Genomic DNA, 20818 nt, shown 5'->3' on the forward strand with positions numbered 1-20818 from the left:
TAATGTTATGTACATGTTATGTAGTGAATGTACACCCTACATTAATATTTGATGTGTTGATGTGTCAGAGTATCTGTTCATTTAACAGATAAACTGCTGTGTTTGGCTGTAATACATTGATACGTTTAAATCTTCAAACAGTTGTTATTCTCTTTGTAGACTTTAAGCACCGTGTGCTCTCCTGGGCTTAACAATAACTCTAGTAATGCTAATATTTGCCAACAAATTGCATTTCTTTGAGCGTCCGGGTTTACTAACCTTGCCGTGGTTAGATTTTTATCCCGGGTGTATTATTCATGTTATTGTGTTCAACTGTAACGTACAATATACCACACTGGCTTCTACTGAACTAGAATTATCCTAATACATCAACAAGCAAACATTAGAAATTTTTAATACCGCTGTCCAATATTCTTCTTTATAAATTCTATACTTGGAAGCTGTGGTTAATTCAGCATGCAACATCCTTTGAGGAATACCGTCGCGGCGTGTTTCTGGATGTAAACACAGACAGCTAATTGCATCTATGGGTGGCTTGTCAAATAAAACCAGTATGTATTATCTTTTTTCACTCAAATAAAATCATTAGTTTGGTATTCTCAGCCTGTTCTAAACAACGTCCTAGGGCGTACATAATGTTTGCACTATGATTTAAGAAAGTCGTATTAATCCAACAACATGAAATTTCAGTGACGTATTCAGAATGTCCGAAACCGGGGGTGGGGAAAGGCGTTAAAGATGGGTTCCCAGAAAAGTATTTATCGGGTAGTTATTTCCAATAAAAGTATGGCAATGTTGGTATATATGGAAAGTAGAGATATTCAATCTTACTAGAAAAATACTGGATTTCTCGAAAAACACTCATGGAGCGTATACAGGACAAAAATGTAAGGGTTCCCCTAATCAACAGCCCGACGATTAGGAACTTCTGCGAGCGTGATGTCAAAGGTCACAAGCGAACATTGAGCGCTTGATGTACAAGTTGATAAACTTTATGAAGAGTTAGACGTACAATACTTTCTGAGAATTTAATTAGGATTCGATATTTGTAAAAAATAGTAAGCGATCAAAGACAACATCGTCTTGTGTATGCAATGAATTCTCCTCTGACTCCCAAGACGTGACGTAAACATGACCTGGTTTGATCGAATTTTAATAGCAGGGCATTCCTTCGCAATTACAATGTTTGAGAAGGATTTGAAGCATAATTATGACAAATTAATTAGTTTGAATATGTTTTTGGTCCATATATACCATTAAATCACCCATATTGTACGCGGGAACCCATCTTTAACAGGTGCATTCCGACAAAAGCATTTAAAGGGTCGTTATTTCCAATAAAAGTATGCCATGATGGTATAAATGGAAAGAAAAGACGCCCAATCTAGTAAAATACTGGATTCCCTGATAAACACCAATTAAATGGGCTGCGCACAAGTAAAAATGTCAGGGTATCTCACTACACGAGCGACGTAGGACAGACTTGGTTGTGTTTTTAAGTACATGTAGATTAGAACGCTTCAGTCATTTAATGGTTTAATTTGAAAAGCGGGGCTGAGCCTCGAATAATCTGTACCGTGGTTAAGATAATGCCACATATTGTTAAAACTCCAAAAAGTGTTAACTTCGCTCAGAAAAAATTCATTTGAATGAAATTTTCAATATATTCATTTTGCATTTTCTATTTTTGTACTATTATAGCAAGAACGACCAACTCCGTATGTAAATGCGTCTTGAAGAAAACAGAACGCCCAATCGCGCCAGGCTATGGTATTTTTATAACCAAGCCAGCATTAAACACCTGGAACTGTTGGCCAATACAACGCATTGAAATAGCTAGTAAGGCAAAAAAAACTCAGACAACTGCCATCCTATCACATTCATTAAGCAGCATTAAGATCGACAGAAGCCATTAGCCTTGTTTGGTGCAGAACAGTAGGACGGTAAACCCCATTTCATTTCATTTTCTTATCACACCTGCCAAATAATAATAACGCCATAACCCAGTGGCGCGTAAACATGTCACCTAAGCTGAAAAACGCCAACCGCCAGGCATCTACAAAATTATCGTAATGTTCATTTCCAAATGGAAATTTTGTACACCTTGATGGATATAATAATATTATGATTGTTTTAGCCAAAAGATAAACCTATTAGCAAACTATCTTTGTTTATCAACTTGTTTCCAACATTCGTCCACTTAGGGCACTCCGTTGCAGAGATTATTTTGGGATCACGGTGGCTAAGTGGATAAGACGCTGGCTCGCTAGCTTGGAGGTTCATCCAGATATTCCGGCGTGGTTATCCCTTGTCAGTGATGCACGACGGAAAGCCTGATAAGGACAGAAATCTAGTCGTTCGGATGGGACGAAAAACCGAGGTCCCGTGTTCACATTGGCGTGCACGTAAAAGATCCCTTGACAGTTGGAATTCGATATAAGAGTAGACCGTAGTGCCGCTGTTCAGGCAAATTTTTCTCATAGCAGACTGTATGGCGTATGCCCGTCTTTATTAGCCCAGTTTGGAGCAAAACATTAAGACGTTAAACCCCCATTTCATTTCATTGCAGAAATTATTTATTGAGCCATTTGAAGAATCCCACCTGGATTAAAACTAGTATCTATTTCACCTAATTTGCGCGCAGCAAAAAAAATCGAGATGGCCAACGCCCTTCAAGAAAATGTTGACCTTATCTATCAAGATCACAGAGTGTGAAGTCGTCCAGGAAAGATATTTTAAGTGTGGGCAGTTGCTGCAACAGAAATGCCGACACGGGTTATGGTCGGTCTAGACGTATATTATCACCCAAAAAATTCCCAGACCGAAATCCGTGTCCAATGGGTCAGATTGGCCAAAATCCAAAATGGACGCCTGTTTTGGTTTGTAATTTCCAATTTCCACGCAATTATCATAATATGATCGAGTATGGTATCCAAATATATACGTTTTCGGGCTAGTTGAATCCATTTCCGTACAAATTGATATCGCTGAGTAAATATTTGAGGTCATTCAAGATAGCGGCCAGTTTGGGCGCGAAAATTCGAATTTTACATACGGATCAAGTTTTGGTGTCAAAATACGTTTTCGAGGTAGCCTCAACCCATTTTCTTAAATAGTTTGGGGATTAAATGATTTCCCCGCGTTATTATAGGATGGATTCTAATTAGAGATCTAGGTTTCCGATTGGCGACTAGTAAGACTCCTACCTTAGACTTAATGACATGTATTCAGTTTCAACTAAATCTCATTTGGACTCTCCGGCCTACAACTGGGACCGGCCCCAACTCGCAGCGTATCGTGCATGTCGACTAGGGCCATTCTCAGCTCATTGCGGAAGCTGGTTACGCTTATTGAAACGTGGTGAATTTATTTCACAAAATGATGAGAATGAATACAGTTTCGCCCATTTGTCAGGTATGTAGTGAACCTTTAGATAATGAACTGCCCACAGAAATCCTGGCAATAGAGGGTATTGTCGGTTTTAATAAGGCGGCTAAGCTGAGAAATTATGGTCGTGATTTCAAGCTCGGTGAAAAATTCCATGTGAAATGTCTCAAATTTTACTATCATGCAACTAATATTGCAAAATGTTGTAAAGCTGTTGAAGTGGAGGAGTCTGCTTCGAGGTCTATACGATCCGTGATGCCAACATTAGTATGTGACCGTTGTAACAAATGTAAACAGTAGAACTCGCAACAACTATTTTGTCGACATGCCAAAATAGGACATAAATGACGATTGGACATTAATCTAGTGAGACTTGAAGTAAATTAGAAGCAGTGCTACTGTGCCCCATAAAGTGTAACAAACATACGATACAGATGTGTGTGGACAGACAGGCGGTGGTGGGGCGCAAAAAGAGAATTACAAAGGCGCGCCAATGCAAGTAAGAACTGGAAAAAAATGCGCGGGCTCAATTTGATGTAACAGCCATTACCGCCTCCTATTCTTCCCTATCAGACCATGTAGAAAAACAATGGTCCACAAAAACGAAATTAGGCAACACGGACCTTCCATGGCTTTTCAACCTACTTCAATATTTGTTCGATGGCAGTAATTTCGTCCCTCATCACCAGGCTGTAAAATACAACCATCATTTCTCATCATAGCATTGTCTCACCATTTGGATTATTTTGTGAAATAAATTCGTCGTGTGCTTCAATAGGTTTGGCCATAGGCTGGTCTCGAATCTCTAATGGGATTTCTTCCGATATTAGTCCAGGGGAACCAATTAAACATGCATTATGCGAGAGCTAAATCTGCTTATTTACATGACAAAATCAAACTCAACTCTGTTTCATACAGACTTGGATACAGCTTGGATTTAAAGAGTCGTCCATTTAAGATTAAATCAATAAATGGCCGACCAAGCTAACGTTTACCTTTAGTCACTGTCTCACTGACGTCAATACATACCGGAGACCTCCGATGAAATGCCTCCCGAGCGAGGTCATTATCTATTTTTTAACTATTTTAGCGAGAACTGTCAGTTCGTTATCTACTCTTACCTAATGAAAATGGAATCAGCTACATCTAAAACGTATACTCTGACACCAATTAATGATAATGATAAATATTGGCATTTTCCAACCAATTTGGTCGCGGGTATCGAACTAAGGCTTTTTTGGTAATAATATACATCTAGATCGACCATAAACCGTGGTCGGCATTTCTATTGCAGCAACTTCCAGGGGTGGATGAGGCGGAGTTGAGTTAAAATGCCTGGACTAGAACAGTTGTCTGAGGAACAAGCATGCCAAGTTCCACAGGGGAACCATGTGCTTTTTGGAAGAGCTTAGCCCCCAAGAACGATGGATAGCGCTCGGCGACCATTTCTTGGTCCAAAAATGTTATAGCCCAATGGATTTAACATTGAGGGCAATGGGGGTTGGGGATTACTAATCTTAATCCATCTCGGTTCTGAACTGTTAGATCGTGTTGTAGAGTTATCTGCCCATCTCATGAAATCCCACGACATGGGATATAGTCTGGAGGCTCAGTGCGGGGCGGGGGTCCAACCATGAGACTATTCAATTATGTATAGCAATCGTTGTGAAATTAATCGGAGAGTCTTCGATTTGACAGTTTTTACGTATTTTTGAAACAAGTTTCGAAGTGTTTTGGTTCTGTTATGCAATATCTGTTTCGACATTCCAAAGTAAACGTACGGTGCTAAGACCCCTAAAGATGAATTTTAAATGTCCCTATTATTAATGACAACAGTTTTCTCTTTAGTTTTTATACGCCTACATTAAAATGTGGTCGTATATTGTCGTCCGGCCGTCCGGCGTCCACAATTGCTGACGCTCTAGGGGCTAAAGGTAATATCCGATTGACTCTAAATTTATACACAGTGTTTAAGGTCATGAGACAAAGAGGCCTATTGATTTTCAGCGATTTCCGATAATTACTGCCAGAGTTATGGCCCTTGATCACTTCAAAAAATCTTGTGGGCGCCCTAGAGGCTAAAGTTATCATCTGATTAACTTCTGATTGATAAACAGAGTTTAAGGTCTTGAGACGAACAAGTATATTGATTTTCAATGAATTTTGATAACTTGAACAGCTAAATCCAAGATATTAAATGTTTCGTATACTAAACATTAGCAGGGGGCGGAACTTTATTAAAACCAAACAAATTCTAATGATTTTCTGATAATTACTTAATGAGTTGTTACTTTTAATTAGATTTTAGTGTATTATAAATGTTTTATTACCGAAAAACATAAAAATATGCGACAACTCTTGTTGACTGCCTCGAAGATTTAGCTGCCTGGCAACCTATCTTTATATTCTACACTGACGTGTGTATTCCTTTAAATCTTCCTAGTGCAAAAACGGAAATTTTCACTTTTTGACTTCCGGGGTCAAAAAGAACGCAGATGAATTTTAAATGTCCCTATTATTAATTACAATAGTTTTCTCTTTAGTTTTTATACGCCTACATTGAAATGTGGTCGTATATTGCCGTCGCCCCCGTCCGTCCGTCCGGCGTCCACAATTGCTTGTGGACGCTCTAGAGCGGGCTGGGTATTCACTTTCAATGTAAATGACCTCATTTAACCTTTGATCCCGAATATCACGAAAACGGCTGACTGATTACCACTCGGCATCGTATTCTACGCAAAAAAAATACCAGATGGGTCTGGTTTTGTGCCCATTTGAGCCCCCCGGTCTATTAGTAATTAGAGGATTATTCATTGGGCCATAGAGAGAAACCGTCCGCCGTGTAGTGTACAATGATTTGGAAGTAGATTTTCAAAAACATGTGAATTCGCGCTTGCAAAGATTTAAATACAACTTTCGATAACGAGTCATAAAGGGTGATAATCATCAAATATACACACATAAGCAATGATAAGCATATAAAATTTATTTAATACATTAATGACTTTAATTTTGTAGTAATGGATGGAGATTTGTGCTAAAGAACACACATGTATTATAATATTATGGCCTTGATTAATTATTCTCCATTGTCATGATATTAGCTATGGTATGAGTTTAGTTTAAAACACAAATTAAATTGTTTATGAAATATTGTGAGGAAAAGGGGTCTAAGTTCTATGTCTAAAAGCACGTGATCGGGAAGTTACCATTTCATAATTGGCATGAGTGACCACTCACGAGATTAATTATATCGTAATTATAGAATAATTAATGACTGAATCTGAGAATATATAATATAATAGACATCGGGAAGTTACCATTTCATATTTGGCATGAGTGACCACTCACATGATTAATTACATCATAATTAGCCAATAGAATAATTAATGATTGAATCTGAGAATATATAATTAATAGAATGTGTGTACTAGGTGAGAGAGCCATGAAGTTCTTGTAGGGACAAGATGTATGGAATTTCCATCAGCAGACTCGCCAGGGATTGGGTTAGAGAGAATAACTTTATTATAACGCTTACTATGTAACCTATATGTAGCAGTGCATAATTAAAAAAAGGTAGAACCGAAATGTGGTATTTGTTGTTCCTGTTGATGATATCCTTTAAGATGCAGTATATTCAATCACAACGTGAAGATGTCAATAATGCGGGATGTCAGAGTGACATTTAAAGATACGTCCTAACCAGTTAAGGAATTACATATGCGATCAGAAACAATACTTAGCTAGAAGATCATGTAGTAAGAAACGACGCATGGTTATACGCGGGACGAGGCGACCGGTTTAGCGTCTTCCACTCTCCGTGTCTGACAACAACCCATGGTGCTACAATTTGACAAAGTAAAGATATACAGACAGAAAGAAATAATGCAAAATATAGTTTCCAAATCCTATACCTTTAGAAACGCCAAGACAATTGATGTTCAGTAATTTCAAACTGACCTTCTAAATTATTATCTAGAATATCGTGTCTCGGCAACATCTGAGGTTTCTGAACAGAGACACCAATTATAACTCGACGCAAAAATCATGATCATTTATTTTCAATACGTAAACAACCCCCATAGGGGATATAATCCGTAGCTATGAAATTAACTTTCCTCTTTATGCAGATGATTCGCAATTATTTATCATTTTAAAGTCGTCATCTGAGGCTAGTTATCTTGGGCTTTTATGTTTTTTTAAACATTTCATTCGTACATAAAGAGAGAGAGAGAAATGGGGTTTAACGTCCACTCGACACAAACTAGGTCATTTCGGGACTAAGATATGGTTTAATTTTATTTACATAATTCGCTTGCGCGTAGGCGTCTTTAGCAGTGGGAGGAAACCGGAGGACAGGCGACCCTACTCCTTGCCACGTACAACCGGGGATTCGAAACCACGCCAGTCGACCCAATGACAGACTTTATGATACAGCGCGCGCACGCTAACCATCCAACCCCCCTCATTCGTACATAAAGACCCATCATACAGTATATAGGATGTATATATTTACAATGTGTTTATCATTTCATCATTTAGTTTTTGCATTATCGTTTCATTCACATAATATTTGAATTATTATACATGCATTTATATCGCATTTCAATTCATTTATTAGATTTCATTCATTATTGTCAGTACATGTTATATTTTTGATACTGTTTGCAGAGGAACGTTGCGTCTGTTATTCTAAAGGGATAATATTTTATTAAATTATATTTAGCTTGGCCTAAACCAGAAATCTGTGTCAGTGATATTCCAAATTGGTTGAGAATTAATATGGTGAAACTGAATATAACAAAACTAAAGTTATCAAATTTGGTAATCCTGATATTGCTTGCGTTCAATCTGTAAGAAATCTTGATGTTCAATTCTATTCTATGTTTATGCTTAATCATATTGCTAATATTTGTAAATCATGTAACTATCTTCTCTATAAAATATGTAATATTCGTCCATATATCGATTTAGAAGCTTTCAAAATGTTAGTTGAGGCTAGCTGGACTACTACAACTCATTGCTACTATGATCTTCGAAGCAAATCTCTCGCGTTGCTGCAGAAGATCCAGAACAAATCTGCGTACCTGTCACTGTAGGAATAGAATTTAAAATATGCTTAACGCATGTGTATCTCATTGAATTCCCATGTCAAGAATATATAATTACTGTTAAAACAAATCAATGATACATGTGTATTCATTGAACAACATACATTATGCAAGAGGTAAATCTGCCTATTGTAGGTCTTTCTTTGGACCTTAAATGTTATATAAAGTAATGTAACTGAAATTTTCAGCATATTCTCTTTAAGTTATCTATTTTTAAACTATTATAGCTACAACTATCAGCTCTTTATGTAATATCCCGCAATGCCCCTTTAATAAGACTTCAGATAAGTTATTCATTAAACGGAGACCTTCCGGACATTGGTTACAGATGATTAATTGAAAGTTGAAACCAGAAAATGACATGATTATGTAAACTAATGAAAAATAATCATTTTCGTCTTCGAATTCCCTGCTTCCAGCTTTGAATTTACATATTTTATCCATACCGTGGGCTTAAATCACAAAATATTTTACATATATATATCTTTCTAGTTGAAAGTTGAAACCAGAAAATGACATGATTATGTAAACTAATGAAAATAATCATTTTCGTCTTCGAATTCCCTGCTTCCAGCTTTGAATTTACATATTTTATCCATACCGTGGGCTTAAATCACAAAATATTTTACATATATATATCTTTCTAGGTCATCATAATATATTATATGTTATGATCATAATTACGGAAACAGTTTATGTAAGCATTTTTGCTTGTTACTGCATCCTATTCACTTATATTTTTCTGTTCAAAAAGATTTCACTTTTGATGAAAGGGTGAATATCCCGTTTCAGGATACTCAACCGCGTAAAACTTAATACAGATTAAATGATAATTGTAGTCCCTGCGATGCAAACAAGGTATTGTAATCAAATCTTAAATCATATATGACAGTATAACGAAACTTGATTAGGATGTATGATTTGATTACTACAGTTATCTAACTTCATTACGGTTAACTATTGCGAGAAAAATGGCTCCCGGAGTTCTATCCTGTAATTATGAAGTCTTGTTTAGTAGTGCACAATTAGCATTGGGTGGTTCATATAGCCTAACCGCCTGAGCCAAGCCTCATAAAAGTTGTTGACGTCATTTGATAATATATAATTTCCACGGTTTAATCCATGCTCCGTCTTCATTAGTCCACTAGGAGTAGGACGTTAAAAAACATTTCATTTAATCTATGCAAATTGATTTTTTTTTTTATGTTTCATTAAAAAAATCAAAATCTACATATCAACGATAGATGATTTTCCGGCTTGGATTCAATCTAATTATACATTTTGTCCACGAATAGTATAGGTGACGTTGGCAAATTTTAATTATCATAATACATGTACGTATCGCCTGCATATATCTTCGTCATGTAAGTAGTGAACGGCTTTGGATCCGATTTGGAATGATATGCATTTTATAGATTCCGCTTTAACGATATTGTAATTTACAAGGTGTCTATAGTAAGGCCGACATAAACCTAAACAGATTTAACATTATTGTAATTTACAAGGTGTCTGTGGTTAAGCCGACATAAACCGAAACAGATTTAACATTATTGTAATTTACAAGGTGTCTGTGGTTAAGCCGACATAAACCGAAACAGATTTAACATTATTGTAATTTACAAGGTGTCTAATGTTAGGTCGTCATAAACTGATTTCCATGTTGACACATGTGCTCCAATCAAGTTTATCGTCTTGTTATTCATTTAGTTTTTTTAAAGCTTGCGACCACAGCCTAAAATATTTTGAAACTTGGTGAACTGTTGTCTAACGTGTCAGTGGGGATTGGTTTTATTGATTTGTACGGAAGACTTTTCGTGTAGAATGATGCTGATTATAAGATACATAATCCTACTTCATATAGATAACACATGTTTATCGTACTTTTTCATCCTGTTTTCTCCTTATAAGGCTGTCGTCATAAAAAAAAGCTCTTATTCTAATTTAGTTATCGATAGAAATGGTTGATTTGTAGAATCCGATAAAACTGCAGCTTAGAAAGATAAAGAAAATATCAACTTCAGATTAAAATTAAGGAGCGTTCAGATTTTTTGTCTGAAATGTGTGGCGAAACTCCAAATCGACCAGGAGTCTTGAAAATTAATACGATTGCTAATTCGGTTAATGAAAATCATCTTATTCGTGCCCGAGGCCGTGTCAATATCTGTCGTATTTATCGCCAATACCCCACGCATGTGTGACAGAGAAATTACATTAAAGATACAACTACATGTACCTACATATTGTCTTCAATTCAATAATATCAAGGATTTTTGTAACCGAATATAAACTAGGATAGATCAATATTACTATGTTGTCTGAGATATCACCTCGGTGGAAGCGGACGTAAAATACAACTAACTCATCATCATCAATATTACTATGAAACCTTATAGTTAGTATTCTGTTCAGACTTTTAATGTCAACCTAGTTTAGACTTCCGTTACTGTTAGTCTGTAAATAACTATTTTGATACCTTTATAGATTGAGAAAGTATTTGATTCGATTTGGAACTTTGTGCGAGGTTATATATATGTTGCTAAATGTCTATATTCTGTGTTTTATGTGCGTCATTGTATCCAAGTGCATCGATACAGGTGAAGACTTTTGTGGACGTGTTCCGAGTAGTACGATGGGTGGATCCAGGTGAGGGATTTGTGACCATGTGGGGGCGTGCAGCTCCATGTTTGTGACCATGGGGATGTACAGCTCCATGGTTTTGACCGAGGTCCGGGTAGTTTGACGCGCGCTGTATATCATACGGTCACATGGATAGATCTAGGTGAGTGCTTTGTGACCATGGAGGTGTACAGCCCCATGTTTCAATCTGGGCTCCCAGAGGGCAGTGTACTGTTCGTTTCTCTCTGGGAAATCTCGACGGTCATTTCGAATGTCACATGATAGCGGCTCAAACTCGCGTTTGTTCAGAAATTTCGCGGATTTTCCGCTCATATCGCCGAGGTCCCAGTAAATCATCAACTCGGCTGTTTTCATATGAGCTTTTGATGTCAAGATGTGGAAAATGTACCAAGGATCATTAATATGTAACTCGTGCGACGAACCGATGCCTAATCCAACCAATCAGTAGCCACTTGGGGAGGATCTTAGGAACAGAATTCAGACTGAAACATGACCGGCGAGATTTCCCGGAGAGAAACGAACGGCAAACTTTTCTCTGAGAGCCGAGATTGCCCCATGTTTGTGACCGAGTTCCGCGTATTTTGACGCACGACACGTAGATCATAAGGTCTGATATTTTCGAATAGAAAGAAAAGTATCTTTTAAGATATGTGCTGAACATAGGCGTACGGGGAAATTTTTGACTGGGGGGGGGGGGGCAGTGGTGGTTGGTGCCCAAAAAATGTAGTTAGGTTCTTAGTATGTTACATAATAATACTAAATTCGCTGTTAAATTGGACACATTCAAGAACACAATATCTTTTTTTATACAACTTTTGCAAAATACAATTGTGTGCCCAAATTTTCCCAGCATTTGGTGCCCCCCCCCCCCCCCAGCTCGTACGCCTATGGTGCTGAATTAATTAATACTCTTGTAATTACAAGGCTTCACAAGCAAAACCAAACTATCTTGTCAATATAACCCATGTCTTGTAATTACCAGGCTTCACAAGCAAAAAACAAACTTCCATGTCAATATGACCCATTTCAAGGTTTATTTCTTAATCTAGTTAGAGCTGGACTTATGATGTGGCTGTGTCGGGTTGTTTCGCCTGCAGGCCCCAAGGCTGTAAGTACCATCCATGGCTTTTACGAGATATTCATACAAGTATAGCGTAGGTTGTTTTTATGTTATTAAAGCCATATCAAAGTGTGAAAACCTTAACAAGCGGTTACTATGCAAGAATCGTTTACATTTTGCAAGAGATGGACAGAAAACAAGCTAAAAAAGCGATTTGTCGTACAATCAGGGAACATAATGCGCGAATATCAATAGGAATCGAAATCTCTGCAATATAAACATATATTTTAAGTTTCATCAAAATCTGATAAAAATCTAATCTCTAGAGGATCCACAGCCTTGTATTACATACTTTTACACTATTTGCGTATAAGGGGTGGCCATTTTGTACGGTAGTTTCGGTCTGATTTTCACGAAATTCGAACTAAACCGTCATTAGGTTGTAACACTGATATATTTAAACGTTTTTTTTTTTTAAATCGGATAACAGGTGTGACCTCTAGAGGGTCCATAAGCGAAAAACTGGATTTTTTGCACAATCAGGGGCCATAATCCAGGAAGTTACGATCCGATATGAATATTGAAAGGAACCAAGTTCTTTGGGGTATAAACATATAAGCTACATCAAAATTGGACAAAAACCTTGGTAATACATACTTTTACACTATTTCGTTCAAAGATCGGTCATTTTGTCGATCAGTTTCAGTCAGATTTTTACGAAATGCGAACTCAATCATCACCAGAGTATACAAGTGATATATTTCAACGAGTTTTAAAATCGGATAAAAATTCTGACCTATAGAAGGTCCATAAACTAAAATCGCGATTTTTTCGTACAATCAGGGGCCATAATCCAGGTACTTACGGTCCGATATACACGACTATCGAAAGGAACCGAGATCTTTGAAACATAAACACATGTGGTAAGTTTCATCAAAATCGGATCAAAATTGTGACCTGTAGAGTGTCCACAACCTTGATATTACATACTTTAACACTATTTGCGTACATAGAGCGGCCATTTTGTCTGGCAGTTTCAGTCCGATTTTCATGAAATTCGAACTGAATCATCATTATGTAACGGCGTTTTTCGCAATTTGGTCAGAGAAATCCCATGCAAAGCAATGGCGGCCTCGTGAGTTTGCTCACGGATCTCCGACAATGCAACAGCGAGACGCCATTTTTTTGGAATGGGTGATTCATGTATTGGATATACAGATTATTTGTTTTACTTTGAAATCGAATGATAATTGATAACTTTTTTTACTGCAAAAGCAACTTAAAAAATTACTCATACATACATGTAATTCATGGCTACTTTGTAACAATAAATAAAGTAAAGAAATTATTTGTTAATATCAGTTTTAATATCGCAACGATTCGGCGTTTTCCGGTGATTCGAATAAAAAAATTCATATACAGACAAGGAATAAGGATCATTTATGTAAAAAATAATATTGTTCATATAAGAGGTTCAAGTTATGCCTTTCAAAATCCTGCACTACTGAATAAGGAGAACTTTCTCGGCCAACACCGACAGGGCGATTTACTCAGCAGTAACCAAATGAAAAGGGAAAACTTTCTTGGCCAACACCGGCAGGGCGATTTACTCAGCAGTAACCAAATACCACATCATACTACCATATTATTGTGAAAAACTGACAAAATAGTTCAATCATCCTTGCTCAGGTGGTCATGTATATCAATTATTGTTAATTAACATGATTTGTATATCATTGTCATTATGTAATATAGGTATATCATTACTTATAACGATTACAAATCATGATTTGGATTTTATCAGTATTTATAACCAGTGCTGAGTTTAAATCTGACAGAATCGTTTCGTATATTTTGGTCTGCGATATCAGTGGAAGCGGACGTTAATCTCCAGGGGCACTTCGTGCGGCTAAATGTAAGGTGGTGCTTAATTAACAAGGATGTGAAGATGAAAACTTTTCTTGATTTGAATATTACTGCAAGCTGACACAGGAAAATTTATCATAATGCATATCTGTTACAGTTCATAACATCTGTCATTTGCCTGTACATGTATGTAAATTATACATTTTTACCCTTCGAATGAAGTAGACAGTGGTGTATTCCTTTGTTTAGGGTGGGTTTGGTTATTGATCCTACTCCTCATAAAATTCCAACTGACAAGGGTTCTTTTACGTGTACACGGGTGGGAATCCCGCCCCGCTCCGCCCTTCGTCACTGGCAATGGAGAACCAAGCTGAAAGGTCGCGTAACACTGAGTATCGATAGGGTTCGTAACCCCCCACCCCTACAGAAATAGTGGTAAAGTATGCAATAGTTAGATTGGATGAGTTCGATTTTGCTTCCGTAATAAGATTATCAACTGTCATTAGTTTATTTTAATTTACTCTACTTCCTTTTGATTATTGTGTTAGGTTTTTTGCTTGTAAATAAACACAATCCTTGTCCTTAGGAAAGATGGACCCCACCACCCCCTACTTTGACTGGATTAGTTTCTGATACCAATCAACTTCATAAATGTAAACGCAAATTATGTCAAAACGGAGAATCCTTTTCGATATGAACGTAAATTATTATCCGAATCTAAGATCACGTATGAACTTCTGTAATTCAGAAGGCTGGTTGCCGGGCTATAGTCCAAATCGTTCAGCAAGAAAGGTTTCTGATTGTGGGACATTGGAGTTCCCTTGAAGTGCCATTGGTGGATCCAATGGGAATGCTCACTGGTCCGCGGGTTCACTAAGCCGCGGGTGCACTAGTCGCGTAATGTCGCGTGACAATGTCGTATTGTCCTGTTAAAATGCCGTGATGTCGTGTTGTTGGCCTTCTTCCCCACAATATACATTGTGATTACGTACAGCGATCTTTTTTACGCGGCATTACGACAGTTTTAATGTGGTTTCTGGTAAAAAATGTCGTATTGTCGGGTTAAAATGTTGTAATGTCGGGTTGTCCCCTACGAAGGGCGACACCACGACATGTTACCAATCAGCCACCATACCTGCTGGGTTCTTTGATACCCATATTTATAGTAGCGGATTAGTGCACCTACGTGAACCCTCGGACTAGTGCACTCGCGTGAACCCGCGAAACAGTGACCCCTTCTCGGATCCCATATCCCTTACGAAGCCCCACATAAAAGTCATAACTCTTACTTTTAATCTGTCATTCCCCCCACCCCCACCCGCCTTTCGAAGTAGACAGGGGACTATCAAAACGTGTCGTCACTCTTTTTGGAACACAATACATCTCCTGCTAATTGATGTAGAATGTTCAAACTTGGTGTACGTGTTGATTGGGCGAATACCTTGATTGAGTTGGGATAGGCAATTTGATTGGTTGATGCTTTGGGACACGATAACTTTGATTGTAATGAAGTGAGAGTGTATACTTGGTGTATAGTTTCATTCTCTGTCAAGGGTAAGTGGAGCGAGTTGATTCGTTGATAATGAGCATTTTCTGTACAGGGTAAGAAGAGTAATAACCAATTTTATTGGTCAAGACTTTGGAAGACAATAACTCCCTTCTAATTGAGGTAGAACGTCCAAACGTGGTGTAGGTGTTCATTAGGTGAATGCATTGATTGAGTTAGAAGATGAGAATTGTTTGAGGAAGATTGATAATGAGCATTCTCTTCTCAGAGTAAGCAGAGCGATAAGCAATTTCATTGGTCGCGACTTTGGAGCTCGATAACTTTGATTCTAATTGAGTGAGGGTGGTGAAACCTTTTGTGTAGTTCTATTGCATCAATACCTTGACTAAGTTCGATGATGCGCTTTGGTTAAGTATAGACTTCAATCTGATCTTTGGAACGCAATAACGCGCCTTCTAATTGTTCAAACTTGGTATAGGTGTCTATTGGTAGAATTCGATCATGCGCATTTCGCACTAAGACTATGCGGCGGTAAGCCATTTGATTGGTTGATGCTTTGGGGCGAATAACTTTGGTTCTAATTAACCGAAAGTGATGAAACTCCGATTTTAGATTCATATCAATATCTTGACTAAACTCAATGATGAAAATTTTCTACTTAGGCTAAGTAGCGATAAGCATTTTGATTGGTCAAGACTTTGGAACATAACAATTTTGCTTTTAATTGATGGGATTGCGGCGGAGGGCATTAGCCTCACTGTTGGCTTGTTGCTCTTTAGAAAGTCTCAAACGAAATGAAATGAAATGAAATGGGGTTTAACGTCCTACTGTTCTGCTCCTATACTGGGCTAATGAAGACGGGCATACGCCATACAGTGTGCTATGAGGAAAATTTTGCCCGGGCAGCGGCACTATCGCCTACTCTTATATCGAATTCCAACTGCCAAGGGATCTTTGACGTGCATTCCAATGTTTACACGGGACCTCGGTTTTTCGTCTCATTCGAAGGACTAGACATCTGTCCTTGTCAGGCCCTCCGTCCTGCATCACCGACAAGGGGAAAGTCCCACAACAACTTGATCGAAGGAAGTGGTTCTTTAAATCCTGTAAATTCATTTCAACCAGAATGTAAAACGCTAAATGATAATTTGATGCAGAATGAACTGTTATATGCATTTAAAAAGCCACTTCGCGTGATCGAAATTATTAGAGAACTTAGTGTGATTGTCCTTAATCTTCGTGAACATTTTGCTGTAAATCTGCCAAAAAATCGGTTTAGCCCAAATGACATGTACAAAAGTGATTGTATGAAAGTAGAATTTATTATGGTAAAAAAACAGGAACTTGTAATACTCAATACTATGGATGATAAAATACATACATGTATATGGTCAAACCTTGACTTGTTCAAAAACCATTCTGAATATGAGGAACAAAGAAATATAAGTGCTAGTGTAAATAATCTAGTTGCAAAATATAAAGTTATATGGATGGGTAGTTGAAATTCGATATAAGAGTAGGCCGTAGCGACGCTGTCCGGGCATAATTTCCCTCATAGCAACGGTATGGCGTATGCCCGTCTTCTGGGACAGAACGAAATGAAATGAAATGAAATGGGGTTTAACGCCCTACTGTTCTGCTCCTATGCTGGGCTAATGAAGACGGGCATACGCCATACAGTGTGCTATGAGGGAAATCTTGCCCGGGCAGCGGCACTATCGCCTACTCTTATATCGAATTCCAACTGCCAAGGGATCTTTTACGCGCATTCCAATGTATACACGGGACCTCGGTTTTTCGTCTCATCCGAAGGACTAGCTGGCTGTCCTTGGCAGGCCCTCCGTCCTGCTTTACTGACAAGGGGGAACCACGCCTAGGACAGAACAGTAGGTCGTTAAACCCCATTTGATTTCATTCCATTTACATTTGTGGGGTTTACCAGAATCTGCTACTTTAAACTGTTGCAGTACAAGCTTTTCTTTGATTTAATTTAACATAGACTTGGTTGGAAATTAGCCTGTGAGGAGCTGTATTGCAAAATAGATGTATATATATCATATGGTACTAAATTCTCACCACAATGACAATGGCTCACTGTTTCAGGGTTAATTACCCCATCATCCTTCAACCTTTCAAAATCCTTGGGTTGGAAATGAACCCATTGTTTAAGGACTACATCATTTATTATATAACATTTATTGCTTAATTGTTATTTGATGACAGTCTAATAACCTTGTAAACACCTGGTACCGATATAGATTTTTTTTAAGTGCTAAATTTTATATTTAGGTCATTAATAATAAGTATAAGGAACATCACGAATTGAAATGACAATTTATTATAATTAATTAATAGAACTGCCAGGATATTAAAAAAAAGAATGAAAAATGTATATAAAATATGAATTGAAATGACAATATATTATAATTAATTGAGAAATGGTAAGTATATAAACAGTTATTAAACTATATTGTTGTCCTCATCACCAACAGACGCTTTGTATTTCCATAAAGATATAATCATGATGCTATTGCTATTGTTATCCAGTGTCTTGTTGAATGGAATAACAGCTAATCCATGTAAGTATTCTACTTATAAGGCTGAACCATAGGTTGAAAAGTAAATTTGGATACGTTCACCAATAATTTAATAAAATAAATTTAGGAAGAAAGGTTGGGAATGCATATTGCTCTCTTGCCCCGCTGGTATCATCTTCCTGATTCAGTACCCACGCAGATCTACAAGCCTGTCAAGCTATAGTTACTCTGTCCAGGGAGTGTTGCCGTTCCGCCGCTTCTCGTGTCCATTTCACCAATAATTCTGACATGTGCACAGGTCTAAAGTGATTACGGAATGAAATGGAGCTTACAGTCAATTACATACTTTACTTTGTATAGTTGTCAACAATTTATATTATTTAAATATTAACATTATGAATGCACGACCTTTCTACTAATTCTTTATTTCATGGTTAGTGTCAAGGCTGGGATCGAATTGACAGGTTTCTTAAAACTTAATTGACCACTTTTTTTTATTTTACAGATTATAAAAACAACCCATGTTCCAATCGTTATTCATATTCAGCAGTTTTACTACCCAAACGAGACAACTGTGCTCAATATTATGATTGTTCACATCCCGGAGGACAGATTGAAGAGTGTCCTTTTCCCGACCTCTTCAATGAAAATACACAACAGTGTGAACACTATGATCAAGTGGACTGTGGTAATAAATATGAACCAACCGATGCATGTGAGTAATTTTTCATACTTAAATTATAGCTGTTGATACTGATTCTCTTTAACAAGATTTGAAAACATTCATAGATTTATAACTCAGTCGATAATGAATCCCATGAACTCGAAAATCGTTACTTAAAGGACAATATTGGTGCCAGACATTATCACATATATGATAGAACTGGTTAAATACATTCCAAATATCATTTTATCACAGAGATCATTGCTACGATAGAGGCGTAATCAATGCTTCAACGATCGGAAATGACGAACGCAAAAGGAAAACACGAGTTATCCCTCTATATAACTGATTGGAGTGACGGGTGATAACAGGTAAATGGGCGAATTTCTGCCCAATAATAATTCCTTCGAAGACCAAAAGTTGTTATATGAGGCTGTAAGAGTATAACTGACAATTCAAAAAAGTAATTGAATGTCATTAGATAAGAGAACACGAATAAAATAGAAACAGTCCGTACATTCACGCGTGTTTATTCATTCTATCCTTATAAAACATGGTAATGCACCGACTTTTTCTATTTTTCTTTCATGTTCTCTTATCTAGTAACAGTCAAATTTTTTTATGAATTGTCAGATATCCTTTCACAGTCTCACACAACAACTTTTGGTCTTCGAAGGAATTATTAGTGGGCAGAAATTCGTCCATGTACCTGTTATCACCCGTCACTTCAATCAGTTATATAGAGGGATAACTCGTGTTTTCCTTTTGCGTTCGTCATTGAAACATTGATTCCACAGCTATCGTAGCAATGATCTCTGTGATAAAATAATATTTGGAATGTGTTTAACCAGTTCTATCACATATATGATAATATATTCAGTTATAATTATATTCAGGTGTATGTATAACTTTTGAATATTTTCATTGTTCTCTTAGCCTGCTACATCGCCCTATGTGAAAGCGGTGATAAACTCCCCAGCGGTAGTTGTGGTTTATATTTTCTAGTATAATTTAATCTTTCCATTGAAAAATGTAACTAATTTTGAACATTACTTTTTCGAACATCTGATACCATTTCTCTGTCGAGAAATTTGCATAGATAGCATGTATGGTGTATTTTAATATTAGGACCACTGCTAAGCTGTCATTCATTTCATGTGATTATAAGGGTAATCATTTTACCAGGGAAACATGTATTCTCTGTAATGCGGACGGACAGCTGTCTAGTCGTTCGGATCGGACGAAAAACCGAGGTCCCAAGTACACATTGGCGTGCACGTAAAAGATCCCTTGACAGTTGGAATTCGATATAAGAGTAGGCCGTAGTGCCTCTGTCCTGGCAAAATTTCCCTCGTAGCACACTGTATGGTGTAGGCCCGTCTTCATTAGCCCAGTTCGGAGCAGAACAGTAGGCTGTTAAACCCCATTTCATTTCACTTAATTTCTCTGTAATGTTACATATTAACTATTATTTCAGGTGGATATGTGGGAAATAAGTGTACCACGAAATTCTGTATTCCTTGTAATGTTAGATTTCCCACCTGTTCCGGTTTGAGAAATGGTATAAATGCATGGAGGGGGCGAATATGGTCTCCTTTTTATGTAGAATGTTATAATGGAAGAGTCGTTGAAACCAAACGTTGTTCGAACGACTTCGTATTTTCCCCGATTGAATTGAAATGTATTAGTTTAAATCAATAAATCTATTTTATTTAAAGGCTCAATACCACCCTTGTTGTAACTGAATAATATGTCCTAATCTTTATCCTGGTCAACAAATTGTACTATTTTACAATATTCCAATTAATTGATGATATAAATTTCATCTTAACACACCTAAATTAAAAAATTGGAAAAATTCAACTAAATGATTTGAAAAGCCTGACGTAAAGCTTTTCAAATGTGACTTGGATTTAAAAATATTTTCGAACCCTCTGGACAAGTAAAATAGGATTTAATGGATAATTTACACAACAGGTAGGACACTAACACATCTAGTACTTAGAATAAGGCTATTTTTTATTTTCTGGAGCTGTCAAGCCAGCAAAA

At 37.2% G+C, this 20818-nt stretch overlaps 1 protein-coding gene across 1 annotated transcript; it reads left to right on the top strand.

Moving 5' to 3' along the window:
• Window positions 1–442: 442 nt before the first annotated feature.
• LOC126828071 (uncharacterized) lies at window positions 443–20470 on the top strand. Its single transcript, XM_056102247.1, has 3 exons — window positions 443–551; window positions 18611–18820; window positions 20247–20470. The coding sequence occupies exons 1-3, from the start codon at window positions 527–529 to the stop codon at window positions 20468–20470; spliced, it is 459 nt and encodes a 152-aa protein (XP_055958222.1). The 5' UTR covers window positions 443–526.
• Window positions 20471–20818: the final 348 nt, after the last annotated feature.

This window comes from Patella vulgata, chromosome 7 (assembly GCF_932274485.2).
Source record: "Patella vulgata chromosome 7, xgPatVulg1.2, whole genome shotgun sequence".
Lineage (NCBI taxonomy): Eukaryota > Metazoa > Mollusca > Gastropoda > Patellidae > Patella > Patella vulgata.

Bases quoted from the DNA above. Each gene is read 5' to 3' on its own strand.
- LOC126828071 (XM_056102247.1), top strand. From the start codon at position 527: ATGGGTGGCTTGTCAAATAAAACCA. The intron at 552-18,610 runs GTATGTATTATC...TTTATTTTACAG, and splicing joins TGGCTTGTCAAATAAAACCA to ATTATAAAAACAACCCATGT. The intron at 18,821-20,246 runs GTGAGTAATTTT...CTATTATTTCAG, and splicing joins ATATGAACCAACCGATGCAT to GTGGATATGTGGGAAATAAG.